We start from the raw sequence: 20,931 nt of genomic DNA, 5'->3' as shown, positions 1-20,931 counted from the left end.
AAAATCGGGAGCCATGAATCTTATCGCGATTTCGGCGATTTCATGGCGATTTTTGGAACTATGGCAGCAACAAATAAGTTAATACACAACAAAATAGCAAAATATTAAAGCAACATAGCAAAATAGGCCATAGTTAAAAAAAATGCAGAGATATCGCAGATATTGCGAGTTTTTGCGAGTTTTTCTCAGTGCCGTTAAAAACGACCAAAAACTCGGTGTCGGATAATGGGAAAAAACTGCGATGAGTAAAAGAGAAAATAACGCCTAAAAACGCGGATTTTTCCTCAAAATTTCGGTCGCCATAGTCAATGTTTGGAGTCTTGGACTTTTCCGCCACTTCATGAGTCGTTTCTAGGTTTTATGAGCTCATTAATATGCTCTTTCACCTACGATCTCTTTCACCCGTGTATCACCGTGAACACTAATCCTTCATCCGCGTGAACAGTTTCAAGATTAAATTTTCACAATTCTAGGTAAAGCTTCTACTGTAAAGACTTCTACTAGTGCTTAGCTCAAGCTAGACAGGAGGGAGTTCATGCTGGACAGGACTTCTCGCTGGAAGAGACCATTTTCTTTTGCTTCTTGCTAGAAGAGACACTGTTTTCTTTTGCCCTAAAGTTCTTCAACAAATCAGATTCCGGATGGGGCATCGATTACCAGGTATTTTTTTTGCATTTACTATTACAAATTCTAATTTTAATTTATTTATTTACTTTTGAATCTTTGATAAAATTGATATTAAATGTATTTTATTTTTTATATTATATAATATAAATTAATGAATATTATTTTAAAAATTTATATCAAACTTTAAACTGGGTAATTTATATATAATTCTAAACTGGTTAAACAAGTATATTTTATTTATTTAATATAGTATGAATTTATGAAGTATTATTAAAATTTTAACAATATTACTAAGCAATATTAAATTTAAAATAAGTAACTTTATTTTAATTTTATTGTAATATTGTTTTATATAATATTGTTTTATATATAACTATTCAGCTTCACTATATTTAAATAAGGATATTTATTTAAATGTGATTTGTGCTTTCTAGATTCATACTATTTTTAAAATTGCTAGAAATTATGTTTGATCTCAAACTTATCTAATATCTGATTTTTCATTCTTGTACAGTGGACTTGTGTGTGTCACTAAAATAGGATGACTGGTGGTGGCAGAGCAAAGGACCCTTTATGGAAACATGGTATCCCAGGAGCAAACAAAGGAGATGTCCAATGTATCCATTGCTTTAAATGCATGACTTTAGGCATAAGCCGATTGAAATATCATCTTACAAAGATTCCATGCAATGATATTACACTGTGTGATAAGTGTCCAGAAGAGGCTACAAGAGAGGCTATGACAAGCCTTCAAAAATATGCACAAAGTAAGGCAACAAAAAAGAGGATATTTGAGGCCATGGCAGCCCCAATGGGGACTTTTAGTTCTACAGGATCACAAATAGGTGGAGAAAGTTCTTCTATTGGGCCTCAGATACGAGGATTGGGAAGAGTGAATGGGTCTTTAGCAGATTTTTGGGTTCCACGTAACACTCTTGGTGCTCAACTTGGCTTGCATGGAACAAAGAAATGCACGAGAAGACAAAAGGTGGCAATTACGAGATTTTGGGTTTGGAATGATCTTTCCTAAAATGCTTTATGTAGTCCATATTGGGATCAAGTGGTAACTTCCATTTCTTTGTCTGGTAAGGGGTTCAAGTCCCCAACTCCCTATGAGGTGAGTGGGCCATTGTTAGATGACGAAGTAAGAAACATTCATCAGCTTGTGGAAGAGCAAAGAAGAGTTTGAGAACAGAAAGGTTGTACTATTATATTTGATGGGTGGACTGATGGCAGGAATAGGACGTTCATCAACTTTATAGTTGCTTTAGGGGGGAAATTGGTATTTCTAAATCAGTTGATGCCTCTGATCAAGTGAAAAATGCAGAAAATTTGTAACATGTTGGATGAGGTGGTAATAGAAGTGGGAGTGGCTAATGTCATCCAGATTGTGACTGATAATGCAACTGCAGATGTGGCAGCCTGTAGACTTCTGATGGAGAGACATCCCACATTGTTTTGGAGCCCTTGTGCTGCCCATTGTCTTGACTTGCTTCTTGAGGATCTAGAGAAACTGAGCTGGGTGGAGAGGTGGTTGAAGATGGAAGGAATATTGCGAAGTACATCTACAATCATACATGGGTCTTGAGTCTTATGAGAGAACACACTAGTGGTAAGGATCTTGTACGAGCAGGGGTCACACACTTTGCTACTAATTTTCTAAACTTGCAAAGCATATCAGAGACATTGTTAGACCTCAGGTGCATGTTTCTTGATAAGAAATGGTTAGAGAGTCCTTATGCCAAGAAGCTTGAAGCAGAGAAGATTGTGAGGATTGTGTTTGATGGTAGCTTTGAAAAGCTAATGGAGGAGACCCTCAAAGTAAGTTTTCAAATCTTAATTGATGATTTAGTATTTAATTTTGAAATATTTTAATTGGCTGATTTTGTATGTTTTATTATGTCCAGGTATCAGAGTCGTTGGTGAAGGTTCTACAAATTGTGGATGGGGATAAAAACCTCATGGGGTTTCTATATGAGGCTATGGATAGCGCAAAAGAGGCCATTCATCACTTGTATAGGTCAAATGAGACCAAATATAGACCCATATGGAACATCATTGATCATAGGTGGAATTTACAACTCCACCAACACATTTAGGCAGCTGCCTACTTCTTGAACCCCAAGTACTATTTCTCCAACGCTTTTTAAGTAGATGCAAAGGTTCAAATTGGCTTAGACACATGTATTCGAAGATTAGTTGCTGATACAGACCTCCGAGACGTCATACTTGATGAGTTACAAAGCTACAAGAGGGAAGAGGGGACATTGTTTTCTTCCCCTGATTGCAAGCGTAGGAGATACACCTTGTACCCAGGTAAAAAAGAACATGCGTTTACTTTTATCATACCATTTATTTTGCTCATGAAGTTTATTGGAAGTTTTACCACATCATAAATAATTTTTTTAAGCCTTGCAGATTTGTTGTGGGAAGATTATGGTGCCACAATGCCTAATCTTCGACAGCTTGCCATCCAAATTTTATCGCAGCCTTGTAGTGCTTCTAGCTGCAAGAGAAATTGGAGTACTTTTCAAAACATACACACAAAGAAACGTAATAGGTTGACTCAAAAACGCTTAACTAACTTGGTCTATTTGAAGTACAACCTTCTCTTGCACGAGAAGAAGGTGAAAGGGCAAGCTTCATATGCAGCACTAGACTTGGATGACATTGATCCATATTCAGCAGATTAGATTGCTTCTCCTAATGGTGAGGGTGCAGATGCAGATGTGGGCGAACCTTTATTGATAGATGAGCAGTTAGCTGAGTTTGAGATAGAGGCAGATGACTGGGATGCAAATCTGGCAGCATGTGAAGTGGAACTTGAGCTTTGTCATCCATCAAAGGCTTTTGTGGAGCGTGAGGCACCTACTAGGGCACCTGTTGAGGATGTTGCTACGGCAACTACTTCAACACCACTCACCCAACAACAACGATCTTTTTTGAGTTTTACTCGTAGGTGCAATTTATGATTGCTACTTTTAGTTTTCATTGATACTGAAACTTGAATTTAATATGTATTCAGAAGTTGTAGTTTCAAACTTTCATGGAGTTTGACTGCTATATTTATTGAACGTATTTAGATTTTGATGTTATATAGTTATACTTGTTTTCCGGTTTATGATTCTATTACTATGTTAATCTACTAAGTTTTAATTGCTATGAAATTATGAATTATTGTTCAACTCAAAACTTTGCTTCATATATGGTAGAATAGATATCTCAAATCATTATATGTTAAACAAATTTAGTGTGTATGTATGCATTTTTAAGAATGTTTTAAGAAATTGTATATTTTCAAATGTTTGATAAAAGTGCCGATATATTGCTGAATTTTTCTCCGAGTTTTTGCTGATTCCGATATTTTCAAAATTTTTGGGTCAGCCGAGATATTGCCAATACGGAATTTTTAAACTATGAAATAGACCACCATATATATTAATGTTTTAGCACAAATAACATATAAACATCCTTTTCTGCCTTTTTAGTGGTCACTTTTAGGGTTGGAAGGTCAAACAGACTAAATAAGGCAAAACCAACTTTTCAAACAGGTAAAAAAACTTGTTTTTGGACCATATTCAGCCTAGGTTCATCCACTGGAAACCAGATTTGCTGCAAATTTCTCCCAGCTCTAGTCAGAATTTGCAGCAAATTTTGGTGACTGGCAAAATTGGCAACAAATTTGACAAGGACTTTGAGGGGTTTGGGTGTGAATCTGGTAACTTTAATTAGGAAATTAATTTACATTTAGTATTTGTATATCAAACCAGATTAAGAAAAAGAAGAAAAATCAGTTATGCTTTGTAGATTAAAATAGGAAAAAAAGAAAAATCCATTATAGAACAAGAAAATCAAGAAGGAAAAATGAAGAGAACAAAAAATTCATTTTTCCCTCTTTTTTTTGTAACATGAATCCGAAATGTCAAGAAAAATCAAATTTTAGGAGGCATACCAAATTGAGAAAATTAAATGATGACTCAAAATACCTGTTCAAACATCAAAACCAATCACATCTGCCCCAAGTTGACAGGGCTTTTTGAAATGTGTCATAGGTTCCCTTTGATGCACCAGGAGTTGCTACTAACCAAAGTTCAAGTTAATTATTTGTTGATGGTTCTTGCTTCAATTTATCCTATCGAAGCTCAATTCAATCATTTCTTGTTTGTACTAGCAAGTGATTTGGGTCCTTTTTAGTGTGTAGGCTTTAGTTTTTCCAGTTTCCTTTTTATCTATGCCACCAGATTCGTTTCTGGAGGCAGCAAAGTCTGGTACAGTTCTGAGTGAAGTCTAGTCCTGATCAAACTCTCTGTAAAGTCTGCGGCAAACGGTAAAATTCGGCCCAAAGTCTGTCAGCCAGACCCAGGCTGAATTTAGGCAAATTTGTGGTGAATTTCGAATACAGTGGCAGGACCATGGCAGACTTTGGTGTAAAAACTTATTTTTTCTACTTTTTGGAAGTTACTTGTTGCATCTAATTTAGCCTATTTGATCCCCCTAGAGCATAAAAATGCATAAAAGGTAAAACTCGTCATTTGGGATAAAACATTAATATATATGGCTATTTTGCTATGCTTCTCTACTATCAGCGTAGTGGTGTATGAACTTATTTGCTGCTGCATATATATGTATATATGTATTCTTAAAACACAGACTTTTTTTTACAGATGAATGCAAAATGAATTCGAATTCACCCCATAAACATTCTGAATGAATTTTGAATCCGAATATGAACTGGCAACTTAACTTTTTATCTCTATTTTTGTGATTTTTTAATAGCCAAGTTTGACTGGACTTTCCAGGACTCGCTTTCAATAAGCATTGTCTACAAAGTAATTGCAATAATGAGTCTGACCGGGCTCATGAGAACTTGTGTTTGAGTACCTTAGCCTTGAGTCCTGTGCCTCACTTGGAGACTTGGGGAGTCTTTAGACATTGGGTCAAACAATAAACTTAGTTACATTCAGATGTATTTCTTGCAATATTAGCATGTGGAAATTCCAAATTGTTAATTATGGTACTTTCAAGTTCATTTTGAAAAGATTGAATGGCTCTTAATCTAAGTTGTTGGTTCAGATTTGGGTTCAGATGCCAGTTCGACATTCAGGTTTGAAATTTGTTCAAAATTCTTGGGGGTGGGTTCGAATTTGTGTTTGGTTCGTCTATACAAAAACATGTTTTCTTAATATATGTATGTCTTTGTATCAGATTTATGGGTTTGAGTCTAGGTATGGGTTCAGGTTCGGCCTTGGGTTCACCCTGGATTTGTGCCCAGGTGCCTGAGCTGAACATTGGGTGGCCATGACTGCATTTTTGCGTTTACAGCAATGTGGCAGTCCAAAATAGGCTCCACAAGTGAAAAATCCATTTAAAAATCTGCTGTACTCATGTAACCCCATCTTTTGTCATGGAAATTACATGACTATGAAAACCAGTGAAATATGATAAAGATGCTAACAAACAGCATGGGTAGATCAGAGTATTACGAAAGATACAGAAGGCCATCTTGAATGTAATTATTTTTCTTTAGTGGAAAAACAGTCTTAAATGTAATCATTTTTCTTTAGTGGGAAAACAATCTTAAATATAATCATTTTTCTTTAATGGTAAGTGTCTCTAAATAAGATTCCTGAAATAATTGGAACATTGGATTTATGATAAGATTTCTGAAATAATTGAACATTGGATTTATGATAAATCTTGCATTTGGGAGAAAACAATTGTTCACAGATCATTTCATTATCATTATCATTTTATTCAATTCATCATCTGTAGAACCGAAACAGCTAATTGGTTAAATATATTTTGTGTGAATACCCTAACCTTTAAAAAACCAGTGTGATAAATTGAAAAGAGTAACAAATTACTGACATGACATGGGCAAATTAACTTTCAATACTACAGCCTATGTAAATTGAGAATTTTTGTTCATAGCATTTATGTTTAGTTATCATTGTCTTTATGTTTATTTGTCCTTAGTTGTTGATATTTTGAGGCATAATAAGACGGGGAACCCAGTAACATCTTTTCCTTTTAGTCCTTAGTTCTTGTCTTTTGCTATATAATTGTATAGTTAGCTGAGGAGCTTTTTTGTATCTTCTTTTATGGTACAGATCTGGAGATTTCCAAAGTTATGGGTTGGATTCCTCAAATGTGCATACCAAACAAAACCACATTCATTTCATGTCTTATTGCAGGTTTACTACTCTAGAATGTCGTGTTTTAATTTCTCAGTAAAAGGTTCTTTGGTTTTGATTACTGGTGGTGGTCGATTGTTAACTTTTTATTGGTTTCTATATTATTTTAAAATGCAGTTACCTGCAGCACAACTTGAAAATGCATTGAACAAGCATTCTGTATTGAGGGCACCTCTTGTTATGCATGCCAACCAACCAAACATCCGGTCTACATTACCCAGGTGGTTTCTAATTCTCACTTTTCAGCTTGGGATATTGTGATAGCTTGATTAATGATTACTATTTCATAGCTGTCATTTTATTGACTGGTTTTAACTAGCGTTTCTCAATGATTGTTGATCAGGTCAACGTTAGTGGTTTTGGGTCTTGTTCAGGAATCCCAATCAGCAAACTTGGCTTCTCAAAATCGTTTGTCAACAGATGCAGCGACCCCTGTACAAGTAGCCCGTGAGACCCAAGCATCAGAATCTGTGGCTGGAAGTTGAATAGTGCTTCTAAGAATTTCCATGTGACGCTCAGACATGTTTGAAGGAAGCGTATGTGAGGTTATTTTATTTCTTGGCCAGAAAGTTGCATTCTTTATGATGTTTCTGCAAGGGCTATCGGGCCTGTTCATATATTCTTTTAAGGGATGCAAGAGGAAAATCTCTTGCAACTTTAATGTACAGGCTTTAATTCGGGATTCAAATAAAGAAAGAGCTGCAGTTTCTTCGTATTTCTGCTGCCACTTGAAAAATGACCTGTTATGATCTCGGATAGCTTGTACCATGAAGAAAAGGGTTTTTCAACATAAAGGGTTTTCAAAATAACTAATTTAGCAGCCTGTTTATACTGCAGATCATTGGCACCCTTGTTACTTGACAAAATGTTGGGTGCCTAGAAGCAAAGAACCCCAACAACGGCAGATGAGATACCTTTGTATTAATATAGAGAAGTTAATGATTGCTGAATATTCCCTTGTGGAATGTATGTTGGACCAGTTTTTATTGCATTGATTCATACTAACAAGTAGATGGCAGATGACAGCAGCATGTACAATATCCAGACCATAACTGTTCAAAATAAAGCTAGGCTGATTTTCTTTGCTAGAATGGTGTATTTTACATTCATTTGTTATCCTATTTAATGGCAACACATGTTTATTAATTTTAAAATGTAATTGGCATTCTCCTAAAAGACTTTTTTCTGTTATTTTCGATCTAACGGTATCTAAATTCAATGCTGTACATAAGTTGAAGATAATCAATCTGGCAGTCTTTTCAATTCATACATGTTGCGGAGTATCCAAGATGGTTGTCACTCTTCCATAATTCTTGTGATATTTTTCTTTTAACATAATTATGTTCATATTTTTCGCAAATGTTGAACAAATTTTCTTTACATAAGAGTATTGCATATTGTGCAATAACATTGAAATATTCATTTGATTTTCTTAGGAGAATGATGGTTGGCGAGTAAATGTTTACCAGCCTTTGAGATTGGCAGTGACTGATAAGATTTGTGAAGACGCCAAATGCAGTGCCGGTATTATGGTACTAAAGTCAGGTGCATGGTTTAAGGCTAGGTTTCTGTATCTACCTGCATAATGTTATTTTATCTACACATTTTGCTTGATGATGAATTCACTGTTAATGCGTAAAACATTGGGAGTGGACAATACCATAGTTAAACACAAATTTTCCTTACAGAATGGTAACACAATTTCGACTTTTGGATTTGATTGTGTAGTGTTTTCTTATCATCAATGTTTCAGATCATACTACATGATCCAGAAGTTGAAATTGCGTTAGAATGGGTTCTGGAAATCTAATATATCGGAATGCTATCAGTTTACTGGTTCTTGGGAAAAATTGTTTTGTTAGACATTTGGATTGAGAATAAATTCTTGATGAATGGAATAATAGCAGTATCGGAAAGAATTTGGGTGTGTGACTGAAGCACTCGTTGGTGTTAAAAAGTAGTGCAATCTCTTGTGAGATGGGTGCAAGAAATTTTATCTGCAAAAACAAATTATTGCAATGATCACTCTATGTACACTAACCATGCAGTATTGACGGGTTTATTGAATTTGTAGATTGCATGTATTGACCAAACACGAAATGGCACAATGGATTTGCAACAACAATACATTATTGTTCACAGACATGTGGTCTAAATATGATCGACATGTGCTAGCAAAGTAAAATGTCTTCTAAGTTATTCTATTATGTATGATCAGGTATTAGCATCAAATTATGTGGGTGATTTTCTTATAGAGATAAATGATGACCAAAAGAACACATTTGAATGTGTAGAAACAAAAAATCTTGGGCAACTGTTTTATTATGTATGGTCATGTACTAGCATCAAATTATGTGGGTGATTTTCTTATGGAGATAAATGATAACCAAGAGAACACATTTAAATCTGTAGAAACAAAAAAACATGGGACATTTTGAGAAGAAATTGTACATTGTGCAACTGTATGATGATTGAGGTAGTGATACTACACCTTCCAGTAGAATGTGGGGAGATAATGTTGATGAAGGGTACTCCCCTTACCTAAACACAACAAAATGAAGAAATAGACAGATACTTGAGAACAAATATATTGCAATAAGAGGAACACTTGCTTTCTTTATCTTCAATGAAATGATATTACAATATTCAAAAATTAAAATGATACAACCATATATGCATTTTCATTAACATAATTTGCCAGTCAAAGCTGTAAATTTTTGTAGGTATTATCTAATTGTCTTATTTTCTGCAGCTATTGTCTAATTGTTTAGTAATTGCAAGTCAAAGTTGTTATTTTCATCTACTAGTTACTAAGAGTGACAATGACTCTTCCTCAGCACTATGATTGCCTAGAGAGAAACTAACGCCACCTTGACTACCGCGAGTCAATATGAGTTGACAACTTATGAAACAACTTATGAAATAGAGATCTGACCACAAATGAAAATAACTAGCATATATTTTATTTAGGCTTTCCACCAAAACAAGGCCAATGTGGATAGATCTGCATCTCAAACAACCCTCACAAAAGTTGTTGCCAACAAAGAATAAGCCACTATTAATATTGCTTTGCCCACAAACCAACCAAGACAACATTGATTGGACTTGCATTGGGTGAAATTGTTTGCTAAATAAAGAGATGTGATTGAATCTATCAATGTCGCTTCACACAACCAACAACCTTTCACGAGCTCTAGATAAAGAATGAATGGGGTCTTCAAGCAATACAAGCTCTCGTCACTAGTAGTAAATCTAAACTAATAGCGAGATTGATGCAAATAGAAATATCACCTTAACAATAGACATCTATAATCTTGTCAATTATGCTTGCTCTGATATGATGCTATTTTTTGTAGGTATTATCTATTTGTATATTATTTTTATTTCAACACTTAATGAAGAATTATTTTTATCTTTATTTTGCCAAAGGCATTTCCCTATATAAGATGGATGACCTAATTTTTGACATCAATGATTGATAGTTGGCTAGAGGTAGTGAACGACCATAGTGTACATCATTGCCACCTATTTTTCCTCCCCATGACTTCAAGGATAATTGAGAAATGAAATATAGAGGAAACTTGATTTCCTCTGTGGTTTAGTAATTCAAGATCTGCAAAGTTGGGCTCAACAAGCCTTGAAACTCCACTGTGCTTTTTTGGCTAAAACTCTTAATATATTTTTCTGTAAGAATTTCTTGTTTATGATTCTCGCAATTGGAACTATTCATGAAGGGCACCTTCTATTGGCATGCCATTGTTGCGCTAAGGCAAGTCCACTAGACCTCATAGGCTTGCCAATTATAAACAACCCATTTGGAAGGCCACTGAGCTTCATTTGTAGACATCAATGCCATATTGGAACTCATAAACTTGGAAAATCTTTTCTATGTCACATGGTTCCAAAACAAAAATATGTAGACCTGAATGGTGTAGTGTTGGAGAAACTCATAATCAAAAGTTGTTTGGTGAGAAATGTGCGCACAGTCAATAGGAACTCCATTAAGGATTTGCAAGATGGGAAATCATCAAAACTCAAACGAATCCACCATACAATAACAAATGGAGATGGATTTCGAAACATCACTTCAATGATTGATATGAAGGCCCTCTTTTATACCTATTAGGGATTATGTTTGTGGTACACAAATTTTCTCCTTTCGGTAGGGGAACATTTTGTAAGGTTTTCTTCAGATGTAATTTTTGTTGACATTTAAAGGCCTAAAAATCAAATAAAATCTTTGTTTATAGTTAATGAAGATACGCAAAGCTTTGTCGTATTTTGTAGCTAGCATTAGTAGACTAACAAAAGACCTAGGGATGGATGTGCTCTTCCAACAGTGCTACAATAGTAGCTTTGGAGTAGGTTATGGTTATTAATCAATTACAATTGTTAGAGGCATTTTAATAGATGTAGTTGCAACTGCCCTAGTAGGTGTGTGTACAAAGTGTGAAATGATAGACAAACTATGCAAACTGTATGACAAAAATGTCTCAGAAAAATAAAGTTTTAAGAAATGCCATGGATGATATGTAAAAAAATGGAAATTCACTAATCGATATAAATATATGCCAAGTGTGGAAGCAAGAATGTAGGTGAATTGTTTGATAGAATAGCACAAAGAGAATTCATCTCATCGAATACAATAATTCTAGGTATACAAAGCATGGAAGCATGAAGAAGTTAGGTGAATTATTTGTGAGAATACCATAGTCTTCATCTCACATGCTGTAATAATTGTAGGAAGTGCACACAATGGATGTGTGTAGAAAAGGCTTTAGAAAATTGCAAGCAAATGCAATTGGCAGGTGTAAAGCCAAATTCCCCAACCTCTACCAACATGCTCCGAGATTGTGCCAAAATGGAACCTCTAACATTGATGAAGGCATTGTGGAAGGCATGTTGTTTTTAGATATTATAGTGGCAACTACCTGATATGCATGTAAAAGAGGTTTTTTGGAGGGAAAAATAAAATTGCCCAATTGATAAAAATTAAGATATGATTAAATAAGCTTTAAAACCAACAACCTTTTAAACATATGTGCCTTTGTATTAATATAGTTGGCATTCTTATAAACATCAATAGTTTTTGTGCTTTATAAACACTCATATTTCTTTGGATTTTCTAAACGTTTAAGATATCATTATTTAGCATGTGGTTAGAGAAGTTCTAATTTTAATTCCAACTATTTTTTAACCTTATGACTTGTAGATCACTGTGAAGAATATCTTAGCTCGCTTTATTTTATTAAGTGTGGAGCTTTCAATTGGTCTTTGGTGATTTCGATTTCGTAAAGGTGGAGACTATTGGTAGAATCAAGCTCTAGAATTCATTGGTTTTGAGAAGATTTTTTGTTTCAAACAAGGACATTCAAGGGAAAACAATAGTTTCCCAAGATATGAAAGGACATTCAAGGATTTTTTGTTATATGGTTAATGGTAACCTGGACATGCTTATCTTTGAATTGAGGGAGAAAAATGGGGCACCCTCAATTGTAAGTTGAGAAAAAAACATTGTTGTTGGTACTTTTAAATCATATTACCAAACATGGCTATGTTGTAATAATTGTCATGGAAAGTTTGGGATAGGAACTTGTCATTGAATCTATGCAAAATATGGATAAAGTAGATGCTTTAGCAAAGCAATTGTTGTTGAACATTGGTTTATGACTTTCCCAAGAAAACTAAAGGCAAGTTTACAAAATTTTCCTTTAAATTTATTTCATATATTTTATTGATATCTTAAACCATTTGAAAGAAGAAGAAGTCGTCATATTGTTATCTTCAATATTATTTTGTACAGGACACAAAATATTGAACTTGAAGTATATTGTTGTCTCTTTCTATCATTGAGATGCCTAGATTGATCCCTTTTGCCTAAATCTTGCTTCCTTAGGCAGATTGTCCTCTCATTTGTTTGCATTCAAATAATTTTGAGTTCCACCTAAATAATCTTTACTATCTAGGTTGGAAAAGTAGGTATTGTTTGACCTAAATACTCTATTTGGAAACTCAACTTGCATGGTTTGTTTAATTCCAAGCAATGCATCAAACAATGTTTATTGTTCTCTTCTAGCTCAAGATGCCATTCACGGAGTTGTGTGCATGAGATTCGCTACAAGCCAAAGCTAGGAATGTGGCTTTAGCTGATGCTACTATGCAAACGACTATATATCAAAAATTTCATCTATAAAGAAGCATTTATATAACTTTATGTTTTGAAAGATGTCTTATGCATCTATTTCTTCAACTAGAAGCTTGAGTTAATTGAGGTGGGAATCAACGATAACTATTCATCTTATTTTAGGAAATTATGCCTTGTCTCAGGTCAAGAACCATTGTCCAAAGCACTCTATTTGTATCAATAAAGTCATTTATTATTTACAAGCAAGCATGCAAACCTAGTAGGAAGCTAAGATGAGGAACATTAAAAAATGGTGTTAAAATGCTAAAACCTTAAGAACCATTTAGAGCTCTTTCAATTTAAAATTTAGGAGTTCGATGTTTTTCTTGTAGGTGTGTAAAGCCTATATTATATTTTATAATCTATTCCAATGCATCTAAAGATCAATAAGTTTATGCGATATGTTCATTGACTATGATTTTTTTTTCTTTATAATGCAAATATTGTGGTTCTTAGAAAGTTAAATCCCTATAGAGATAGGGATAAAAAAAAAGAATTTTCAAAAATCTATTTTGTGTATATATTGTGGTCGTAAAAAGCCATGATAACATATCTTAATAGAATTCTACCAACAATATACTTCCATTGAATTCACCACCTTTTTGGGACAACCATTGTGCACTGAGTTACAATTTCTAGAGACCCTTCACCAAGAGTAACCACTCTTCCTTTGATAAAATAAAATAATGTAACAATTATATTATTATATAATATTAAATCATTTATATTATCACTCTAATAATTATAATATAATTATATAATAATAATAATTATGTTATCAATATAATTATATTATCGCAACCTTAATACCACACACACATAATAGAAATAGAGACAACAACAATATGCAAGAACTAAGAATGGGCTTCTTATTATCTACAAAAGTATGGAATTATAGATTTCAGAAATAAAACATGTGAAGTTCTTACATGGGTGTTTTCCTTTACAATATTTTGTAAGACAAAATCACAAACTACCACTAAGAACTATCTTAGACAACCCTGCGAGCCTTCCTTACATAGGCAATTTTCTACCGCTAGGGAAAGTTATAAAAATTTAACCCTAACTCTTGAGGTTGACCAACCCTAAATTATTTATTTTTTCACAATTTATTATATAGTCAACTCAAAACAATTTCAAATTATAATTTTAGGTATCCCAACTTTCAAAGATCATAACTTTATAATCGTAATGCTGATTGGTTATTATAACCACTTTTTAAAAATAATAGCTTTTGATCTACAATGTTTGATGCGTAAGCGTTGTCAAACTAGTGTTCAAACTCATTTCAGAGCCTCTAAGGCCTTCAAAATTGAGCTCAAAGATTTTGTACCAAAAATCCTCTATAGCTTCACTAATTCAGACGGAATGGCAATGGGGCTCAACTGGCAAGCCAATATATCCAAGATGAGCCTCCACTTGTGAGATTAGAACAATTTGAGCTGATATGACCAACTTAATAAGTTTCCACAAATAGTAACTATGTGCTAGAACAACCCTTATTAAAAAGGACACAAACAAAAATATTTTTAGGTGATGCAAGAGTTACACCTAAGATGCTCCTCCATCAATTTTAATCCCCCAATTTGAGGGGAGCCATCTTTATATTATTTTTGGGTACATTGGAGTATACAGAGAATATTCCCCCAAACATGTTTAGGAATTCATTGGGGTGTTTAAAGGGATTTTATTTTTTCTCCCAAAGTAGCACAACTTTTAGAGATCATATCTTGTGAATTGTGGACTCAATTGACTATTATAAAAACTTTTCAAAAATGTCTTGAAGCATTCTACAACTTTATGGTTGGGAAGCACCACTCAAGTAATGTTTGACCCCCTTTCGTGTTTACAAGAGCTTGAAAATGAAGTTCAAACTTTTTGTGCCATCTTGCCATATAAAAAAAGCAATGTCTTCATTCAACTAGACTTGATCTTGCCATGAAATGTTTCTGGCAGACTTATTATATCCAAAATCAACCTTCATTGAACGAAGTGGGACAGTTTGTGCTCAACTGAACAACTTATTAAAAATACTAAATTTGCTAAAGATAGTGGCTTTGCCCAAATATAGCTTTTATTGAAAAATGAGAAAATATTTTTGTTATGAGAATGTGAGAAAAAATGTTTTCGTTAAATCAAACTGAAAGTTAACTTTGTTTGATGCACATGAAAAAAGTATATAATTTTATTTGCTGAAAGATGAGCCCCCCTTAAGACCTTGGATGAATCTCACATTTGATATTGAGGTATTGATCAGTCTTGTAAAAGAAAGAGATTACTTGTTGAGGTCTATATGGAGAGCAATGGTTAAGAATAGTATATGGCTTGTTATAATGTTGGGAGGATAGTGTTATAAGATTTTCATAAATAGAGGCACATATATCACCTACTGGCTATTAAGGGAGTAGAGGAATTTCCAAAAATGACTTTAAGAGCACATTTAGTATTATTATTTCATATTAGAAGTCATGTTGATGAGTTATAATAATGTGATTCTTAACGATGCTTGTCAAGGGTTGTTGGGAAGATCATGTCAATAATTCATTTCCTTCATAATATATAAAGGAAGAACCCATTGACTATTAGAGAGGATGGAAAGAAGTTCTACATTGATTAAGCGATATCATAGTCTATTTTCTAGAATAATGCTTACTTAAGAACTAGGTAGTCATATTATTCTTTGGGGTTGAGGTTAGATTAGAATGTCAAGTGAGTTGGGGCTTTTAGAAGCAATATAGTTCCTCAATTCATATTTTTTAATAACACCATCAATGCACATACATGTTGAATTGTTGAAGATAAAGAAATATACTGTATGTGGTTAAATAATGTTCATATCAACGAGTGTGATGCATTGGTCATGTAGACTACACTAAAGAGGAAAAGTGTACTCATTTCTTATTCAATTATTTTCCTAAGGTTACTTTGAGCTTCTCTTATTATTCATATTACCGTTCTCAATATATTGTTTTCTAAGTTTTTTTGTTGTTGAATATGTTGTCATTTATTTGAAAGGTTGATGATCAAGGTCTGAGTACTTAACCTAGCTGAGGTGCTTGGGTTGGTTGACACGCTTGAGTTGATGGGTGTCTAGTTATGTTATGTTGTCTGCTGACTTGTGCCAAATTAGTCTATTTTCCCATGTTATTCTACAAAATTTACTATTCGATGTTTTTATTTGGTATTAAAGTATATTATTTATTCTCCTTAATGGCTCATATCATAATGACTTCCAAGTTAGTGTTGGCAACTCCTAATTGTTGGATGGTGAGTTAAAGAATAAAAGGAACATGCCAATGAATTGGGAATGTTGTATTAAAGGTTGGCATGTGTTGTAAGAACCCTTACTAATTTTGATTTTCTTTTTAAATTTTGGATGTTTAACATTTTGTCAAAGATCTGATTTTGGGATCTTTGTTTCATTTTTGAAGTTTGTTTCAATGCCAAACAATGCTAAAGTGCAAGCAGTTAAATGGATAAACCATATATATTAAGTTTCTCAATGAAATCTCATTTTATTTGCCTCAAAAAATACTTGATATGAGTTTGATGCAGTTATAATTACAAACTAATATCTTTATATTTGAATAATTACATATCTAAATGGTTACATACATACTTGAAAGCAAACACAGAAGCCCATATTTAGAAGAAAATACAATTGTCTGAAATGGCGATCAAAAGGACTGTTAACAACACCATCTTCAAAAGTTCTAATGTAAATCACAATTTTCCAAACCTTGGCTATATCTTGCTCAATCCTTCCACAATATGAAAACTTTTGTGCTAAAATCTTATAAAATATTTAAGTTATGATAAAATATTAATCCACCTAAATGGCTTCCAAATGTCACTCCACATAAAGTAGCCCTAACTAAGTATTTTATTAAAACCAAAAAATACCCTAACAATTGTAGACTTGTAAATAAATGATATTTTCCATTTCAATGCCAAATACTTGCAATTGGCTCAATGTGAATTCAGAAATGAATCCACTCAATAGGTTGAATTGGTTTAGTCCATACAATAGGTTTTCATCCTCAGATTCGCTAAAAATGAAAGCTAAAGCTCTCGAGATTCTTAGAGAGAAATTAATCATAACCAAGAATATCAAATGGCTTTCTAAATCCTTTTTTCTAATCCTCTCATGAAGTTTTTTCAAAACAAAATTTAAAAATTCTTTTCTAATATTCATATTAACATGCAATTAGGAATAAGTGATAAAGAGGCCCCTTTGTATAATTTTAATTTACTTTACACGAGTTTATTATTTAATTGTATTTTCAACTTGTATCTCTCAATATTGACATTTATCTTTATGAAATACTTTGTTAAATTACTTAAAATCTTTTAGCTCTTTAGGTGCCAAAATAAAGTCATTTCATGACCATGGCTTAAGTACACTTCAACCCCTCAACTAAGCATCCCCCAATGATTGTCCTAGCAAGTATGAGAAAAACATCAAAGTGACTTAATAAAAATAATAAGTCTGAACAAAGTGTCTTGGATGGTGGAAGACACAACACAATTAAGATAGGAAATTGAGCTAAATAATTCCAAAATGAGCACCAAAATTTTGAGACATTACATCTGCATTAATTATGGATTAATTGTAGTGTATTGATATTCTAAAGGTATGAAATGGTTTTTTGCTCCATAATTTGCTGAAATGTTGTTTTGTATTAATAGTAAATATTTTCAAACATTCTTCTAAGAATCATTGAACTACATAAATAGACATGAATCATTATAGCATATAACAACTAAGATAGCATGAAGGATTCAAATATTTACATGTTAACATACTCCAAAAATGACTACTAAATTCTATAGCAAATGAGAGCCCGTTCTCTGACCCTTCATTAGTGCTACCAATTCAAATCAATTTTCCTTTGTCAACTAAACATTGAGGTATTCAAATAAAAAATCGTGTAAGCAATCGCCTTCTCTTGAATCTATTGCCTTCGTAATTTGGTGCAACCTTATTAAAGTTCTCCAACATATTAAAAAAACACAAGGTCAAAATAAGGAAAAACAAAAAAAAATATTCTTCATCATAGAAATCCCCAACCACCATAATTTCCAAAACTCAAACAGTTAGTGAAAGGTTATCAACTTCCTCTAGAGCTTTGATTTTCCTCACAAATCCTTTTCTAACCCTGACGTTCTAGAGTCCCCCTGAGACATTCATAATAAAAGCTTCTTTTGGTACAAAAATTTAGGATTATCATAAATGTTAGTCTAACTTGGGGAATTCATGTGTTACTCTAACTCTCTAGTGTCCCTTTCACAAAAGAATTTCAAATCATCTTATCATCTCATCTTGGCCTCGTAAAACAATCCACACACATCAAATATCTCATGGCACAAGCATTTAGACACAACTTAATTGAACATCACTTCTACGAGCCTTGTTGTTGTATATTCGTGCAAGGCAAGTGACAAAAAAAATCCAAAAATGAAATGCTTGATGGGATGGAAATCCAACTCATGCTAAGAAAACCTTCACCCACCATCTGCAATTGTTGATAAATCATTTGAATGATCATATTCGAGGTTGGCTGTAAAATTCTCCATTTTAACTTTACTTCACCATTGTTCCAAATTTTAGTGTTTGAGAGTAAAAATAAGATAATCTTTGCTTCTCAATTTGAAGTATGTCTTATATGTCATATATGCCTAGATTACCCTTGAAAGCTCTATCAAAATTAAGTTGCATCTATTCATTGGGTGACTTTTCCCACACCACATTTCTTCTTATTAAAATTGTATCTTTTTAACTGTTCCAACCCAGTTAAGAATCTCTATCAAAATTAAGTTACACCTATTCCTTGGACGACTTTTCCCACACCACAATTCTTCTTATTAAATTTGTATATTCTTTACTGTCCCAACCAACTTAAGAATCTTTATCAAAATTAAGTTATACCTATTCCTTGGGTGACTTTTTCCACACCACATTTCTTTTTATTAAATTTATATCTTTTTTACTATCCCAACCCACTTAAGAATCTCTATCAAAATCAAGTGACACCTATTCCTTGGGTGACTTTTCCCACCCCACATTTTTTCTTATTAAATTTGTATCTTTTTAACTATTCCAATCCACTTAAGAATCTTTAAGCTATTCCAATTGAATCTCAACTCCCCATCCCACGTTGAAAAAACAAACACCTAAGAAAGCACAATTACTCAATTTGTTGTTGGAAATTTAAACAATCGCCACTTCCATCTTACTTTGAAAAGACTTCAAAGACATATCTTTCTATATACACAATCTCCTATTTTGTTATTTTCACATCACTTGGATCCAAAACGAAAAATCTACCATAAATAATGGAAAGTGGGAGATCTCTCAATTAATAGATTAATAGATTATTTTTCTTCATATTTTCATAACATACACATATATGGCCTGGATAATTACATCCTTCTAAACTTGTTAGTTGTTACGAATCTATCATTGTAGAGAGGCAGGAGTGAAAATGCTAGCTTGAGGAAGAGTAAATTTGTTTTGGCAAAAGTGAAGATGTAGCTCTATATAAGGAGATGTCAAAAAATAATATCCATCCTTTACATTACAGGAGCCATCTTTTGATCTTTACCAAATAATAGCATCCTATCATAGTTTGAGAGAGATAGTTTTCAAAGAAAAAAATTACACTAATCAAGGCCAAAGGAGTCATAATCTTTCACATCCAATTACCCAACTCATCATTCCCTATGAAATTAGTAAAATATTTGACCTACACACTCCATCTAGTTTATAGGAAAAGCCTTGATGTTTGTGGCTACATTCAAATTGTCTAAATTAGGTCTTCATACCCATGAATCTCACTAGAGCTTATTTGGCATACTATCATGAAAAATATAATATAAGATGCATGACATTTCTTCATGAAGTTATCCATACTTGAGAGCTATTGGGGGGATCACTAGTAGATAAAATATCACCATCTCCTTCAACATTTAAATATTTATTGTGCAACATTTGGGCCCATTTTTAAATTTGTCTTTATGCATCCACTAGACAAGTTGTTTCCCAAAGCCTAAGTTTTGGAATGCTTGCACCCTTATCCCAATCCTTCATCTGTCAACTTACCTACTTTTTCCAAATCCACTAAAAAAATCTTATCTTTGCCTACTGAGCCTTGATAAAAGAATTTTCTCATTATCTAATTTGGTTTATCTTAGACTCCCTAAGGAAGTGTAATACATGACAAAAGATAGATAGGCATAGTCGTGATTACTAACTTAATCATAGTAAGCCTACAGACCCAAAACAACCATTTACCTTTCCATGACATCATTTTCCCCCATTTGACGCATAAGACCTTACCACAATGTAGCAGTTCTAAGACCTTTAGCCAAGCGAATGTCCAAATATGTACATGGAAGTTGACCTTATTCAAATTAAGAAATACTTAAAAGATCTACTTGTGTTTTCTCATTTGTGTAGAAAAATAAAACCAATGATTTCTTGGTACTTAGTTATTTTCGTGTTACCTTAGCATATTTACTCAATAGATCTTTTTATGTGGGAAGCCTATCCTCTCTTCGCCATTCCAAAAGCACTATGTCATTAGCAAATCATTGATGCATGACAAAGGACAATTGCTTTTAATTTTTGGTCCTTGCAAATAGTGATAATTATGAAGTAAAAGATACCCATGGATTTAACCATGATAGTAAGAAAAAAGGTTGAAAGATGATCCCTTTATTTAATCCCCCTTGAAGATGCAGATAAAGATTTAGGATTACCATTAACTAAGACAAATTATGGAAATGTACTAAATAATCCAATTAAATAATCTGCTATTAAAACTAAAAGTTTTTGTAACCTTCATCATAAACCTGCAATTAATCTTGTCATAAGCCTTTTTTATATCTTGTTTAATGATCATACCAACTTTTTTCACTATTTGT

The 20,931-nt window shown here is 33.3% G+C and overlaps 2 protein-coding genes across 5 annotated transcripts in view; both read left to right on the top strand.

The window, feature by feature from the left end:
- LOC149534992 (uncharacterized) overlaps nt 1-7,975 on the top strand; it is a 217,734-nt gene extending 209,759 nt beyond the window's left edge. For all 4 annotated transcript variants that reach the window (XM_089805168.1, XM_089805166.1, XM_089805169.1 and 1 more), the window contains exons 25-27: nt 6,738-6,821; nt 6,939-7,042; nt 7,165-7,975. In XM_089805168.1, the coding sequence (XP_089661294.1) occupies nt 6,738-6,821; nt 6,939-7,042; nt 7,165-7,306 (330 nt within the window). In that variant the 3' untranslated portion in view covers nt 7,307-7,975. The remainder of the gene's footprint in view (nt 1-6,737; nt 6,822-6,938; nt 7,043-7,164) is intronic.
- Nucleotides 1,169-3,442, top strand: LOC149534993 (uncharacterized). Its single transcript, XM_089803425.1, has 7 exons — nt 1,169-1,636; nt 1,718-1,771; nt 1,955-2,157; nt 2,328-2,448; nt 2,535-2,627; nt 2,790-2,943; nt 3,046-3,442. The coding sequence occupies exons 1-7, from the start codon at nt 1,169-1,171 to the stop codon at nt 3,318-3,320; spliced, it is 1,368 nt and encodes a 455-aa protein (XP_089659551.1). The 3' UTR covers nt 3,321-3,442.
- Nucleotides 7,976-20,931: the final 12,956 nt, after the last annotated feature.

The sequence above is a fragment of the Cupressus sempervirens genome, chromosome 10, assembly GCF_028749045.1.
Source record: "Cupressus sempervirens isolate cs-2001-9-10 chromosome 10, ASM2874904v1, whole genome shotgun sequence".
Lineage (NCBI taxonomy): Eukaryota > Viridiplantae > Streptophyta > Pinopsida > Cupressales > Cupressaceae > Cupressus > Cupressus sempervirens.
Note: the sequence above shows the minus strand (reverse complement) of the source record. Positions and strands in the feature narration are given on the sequence as shown.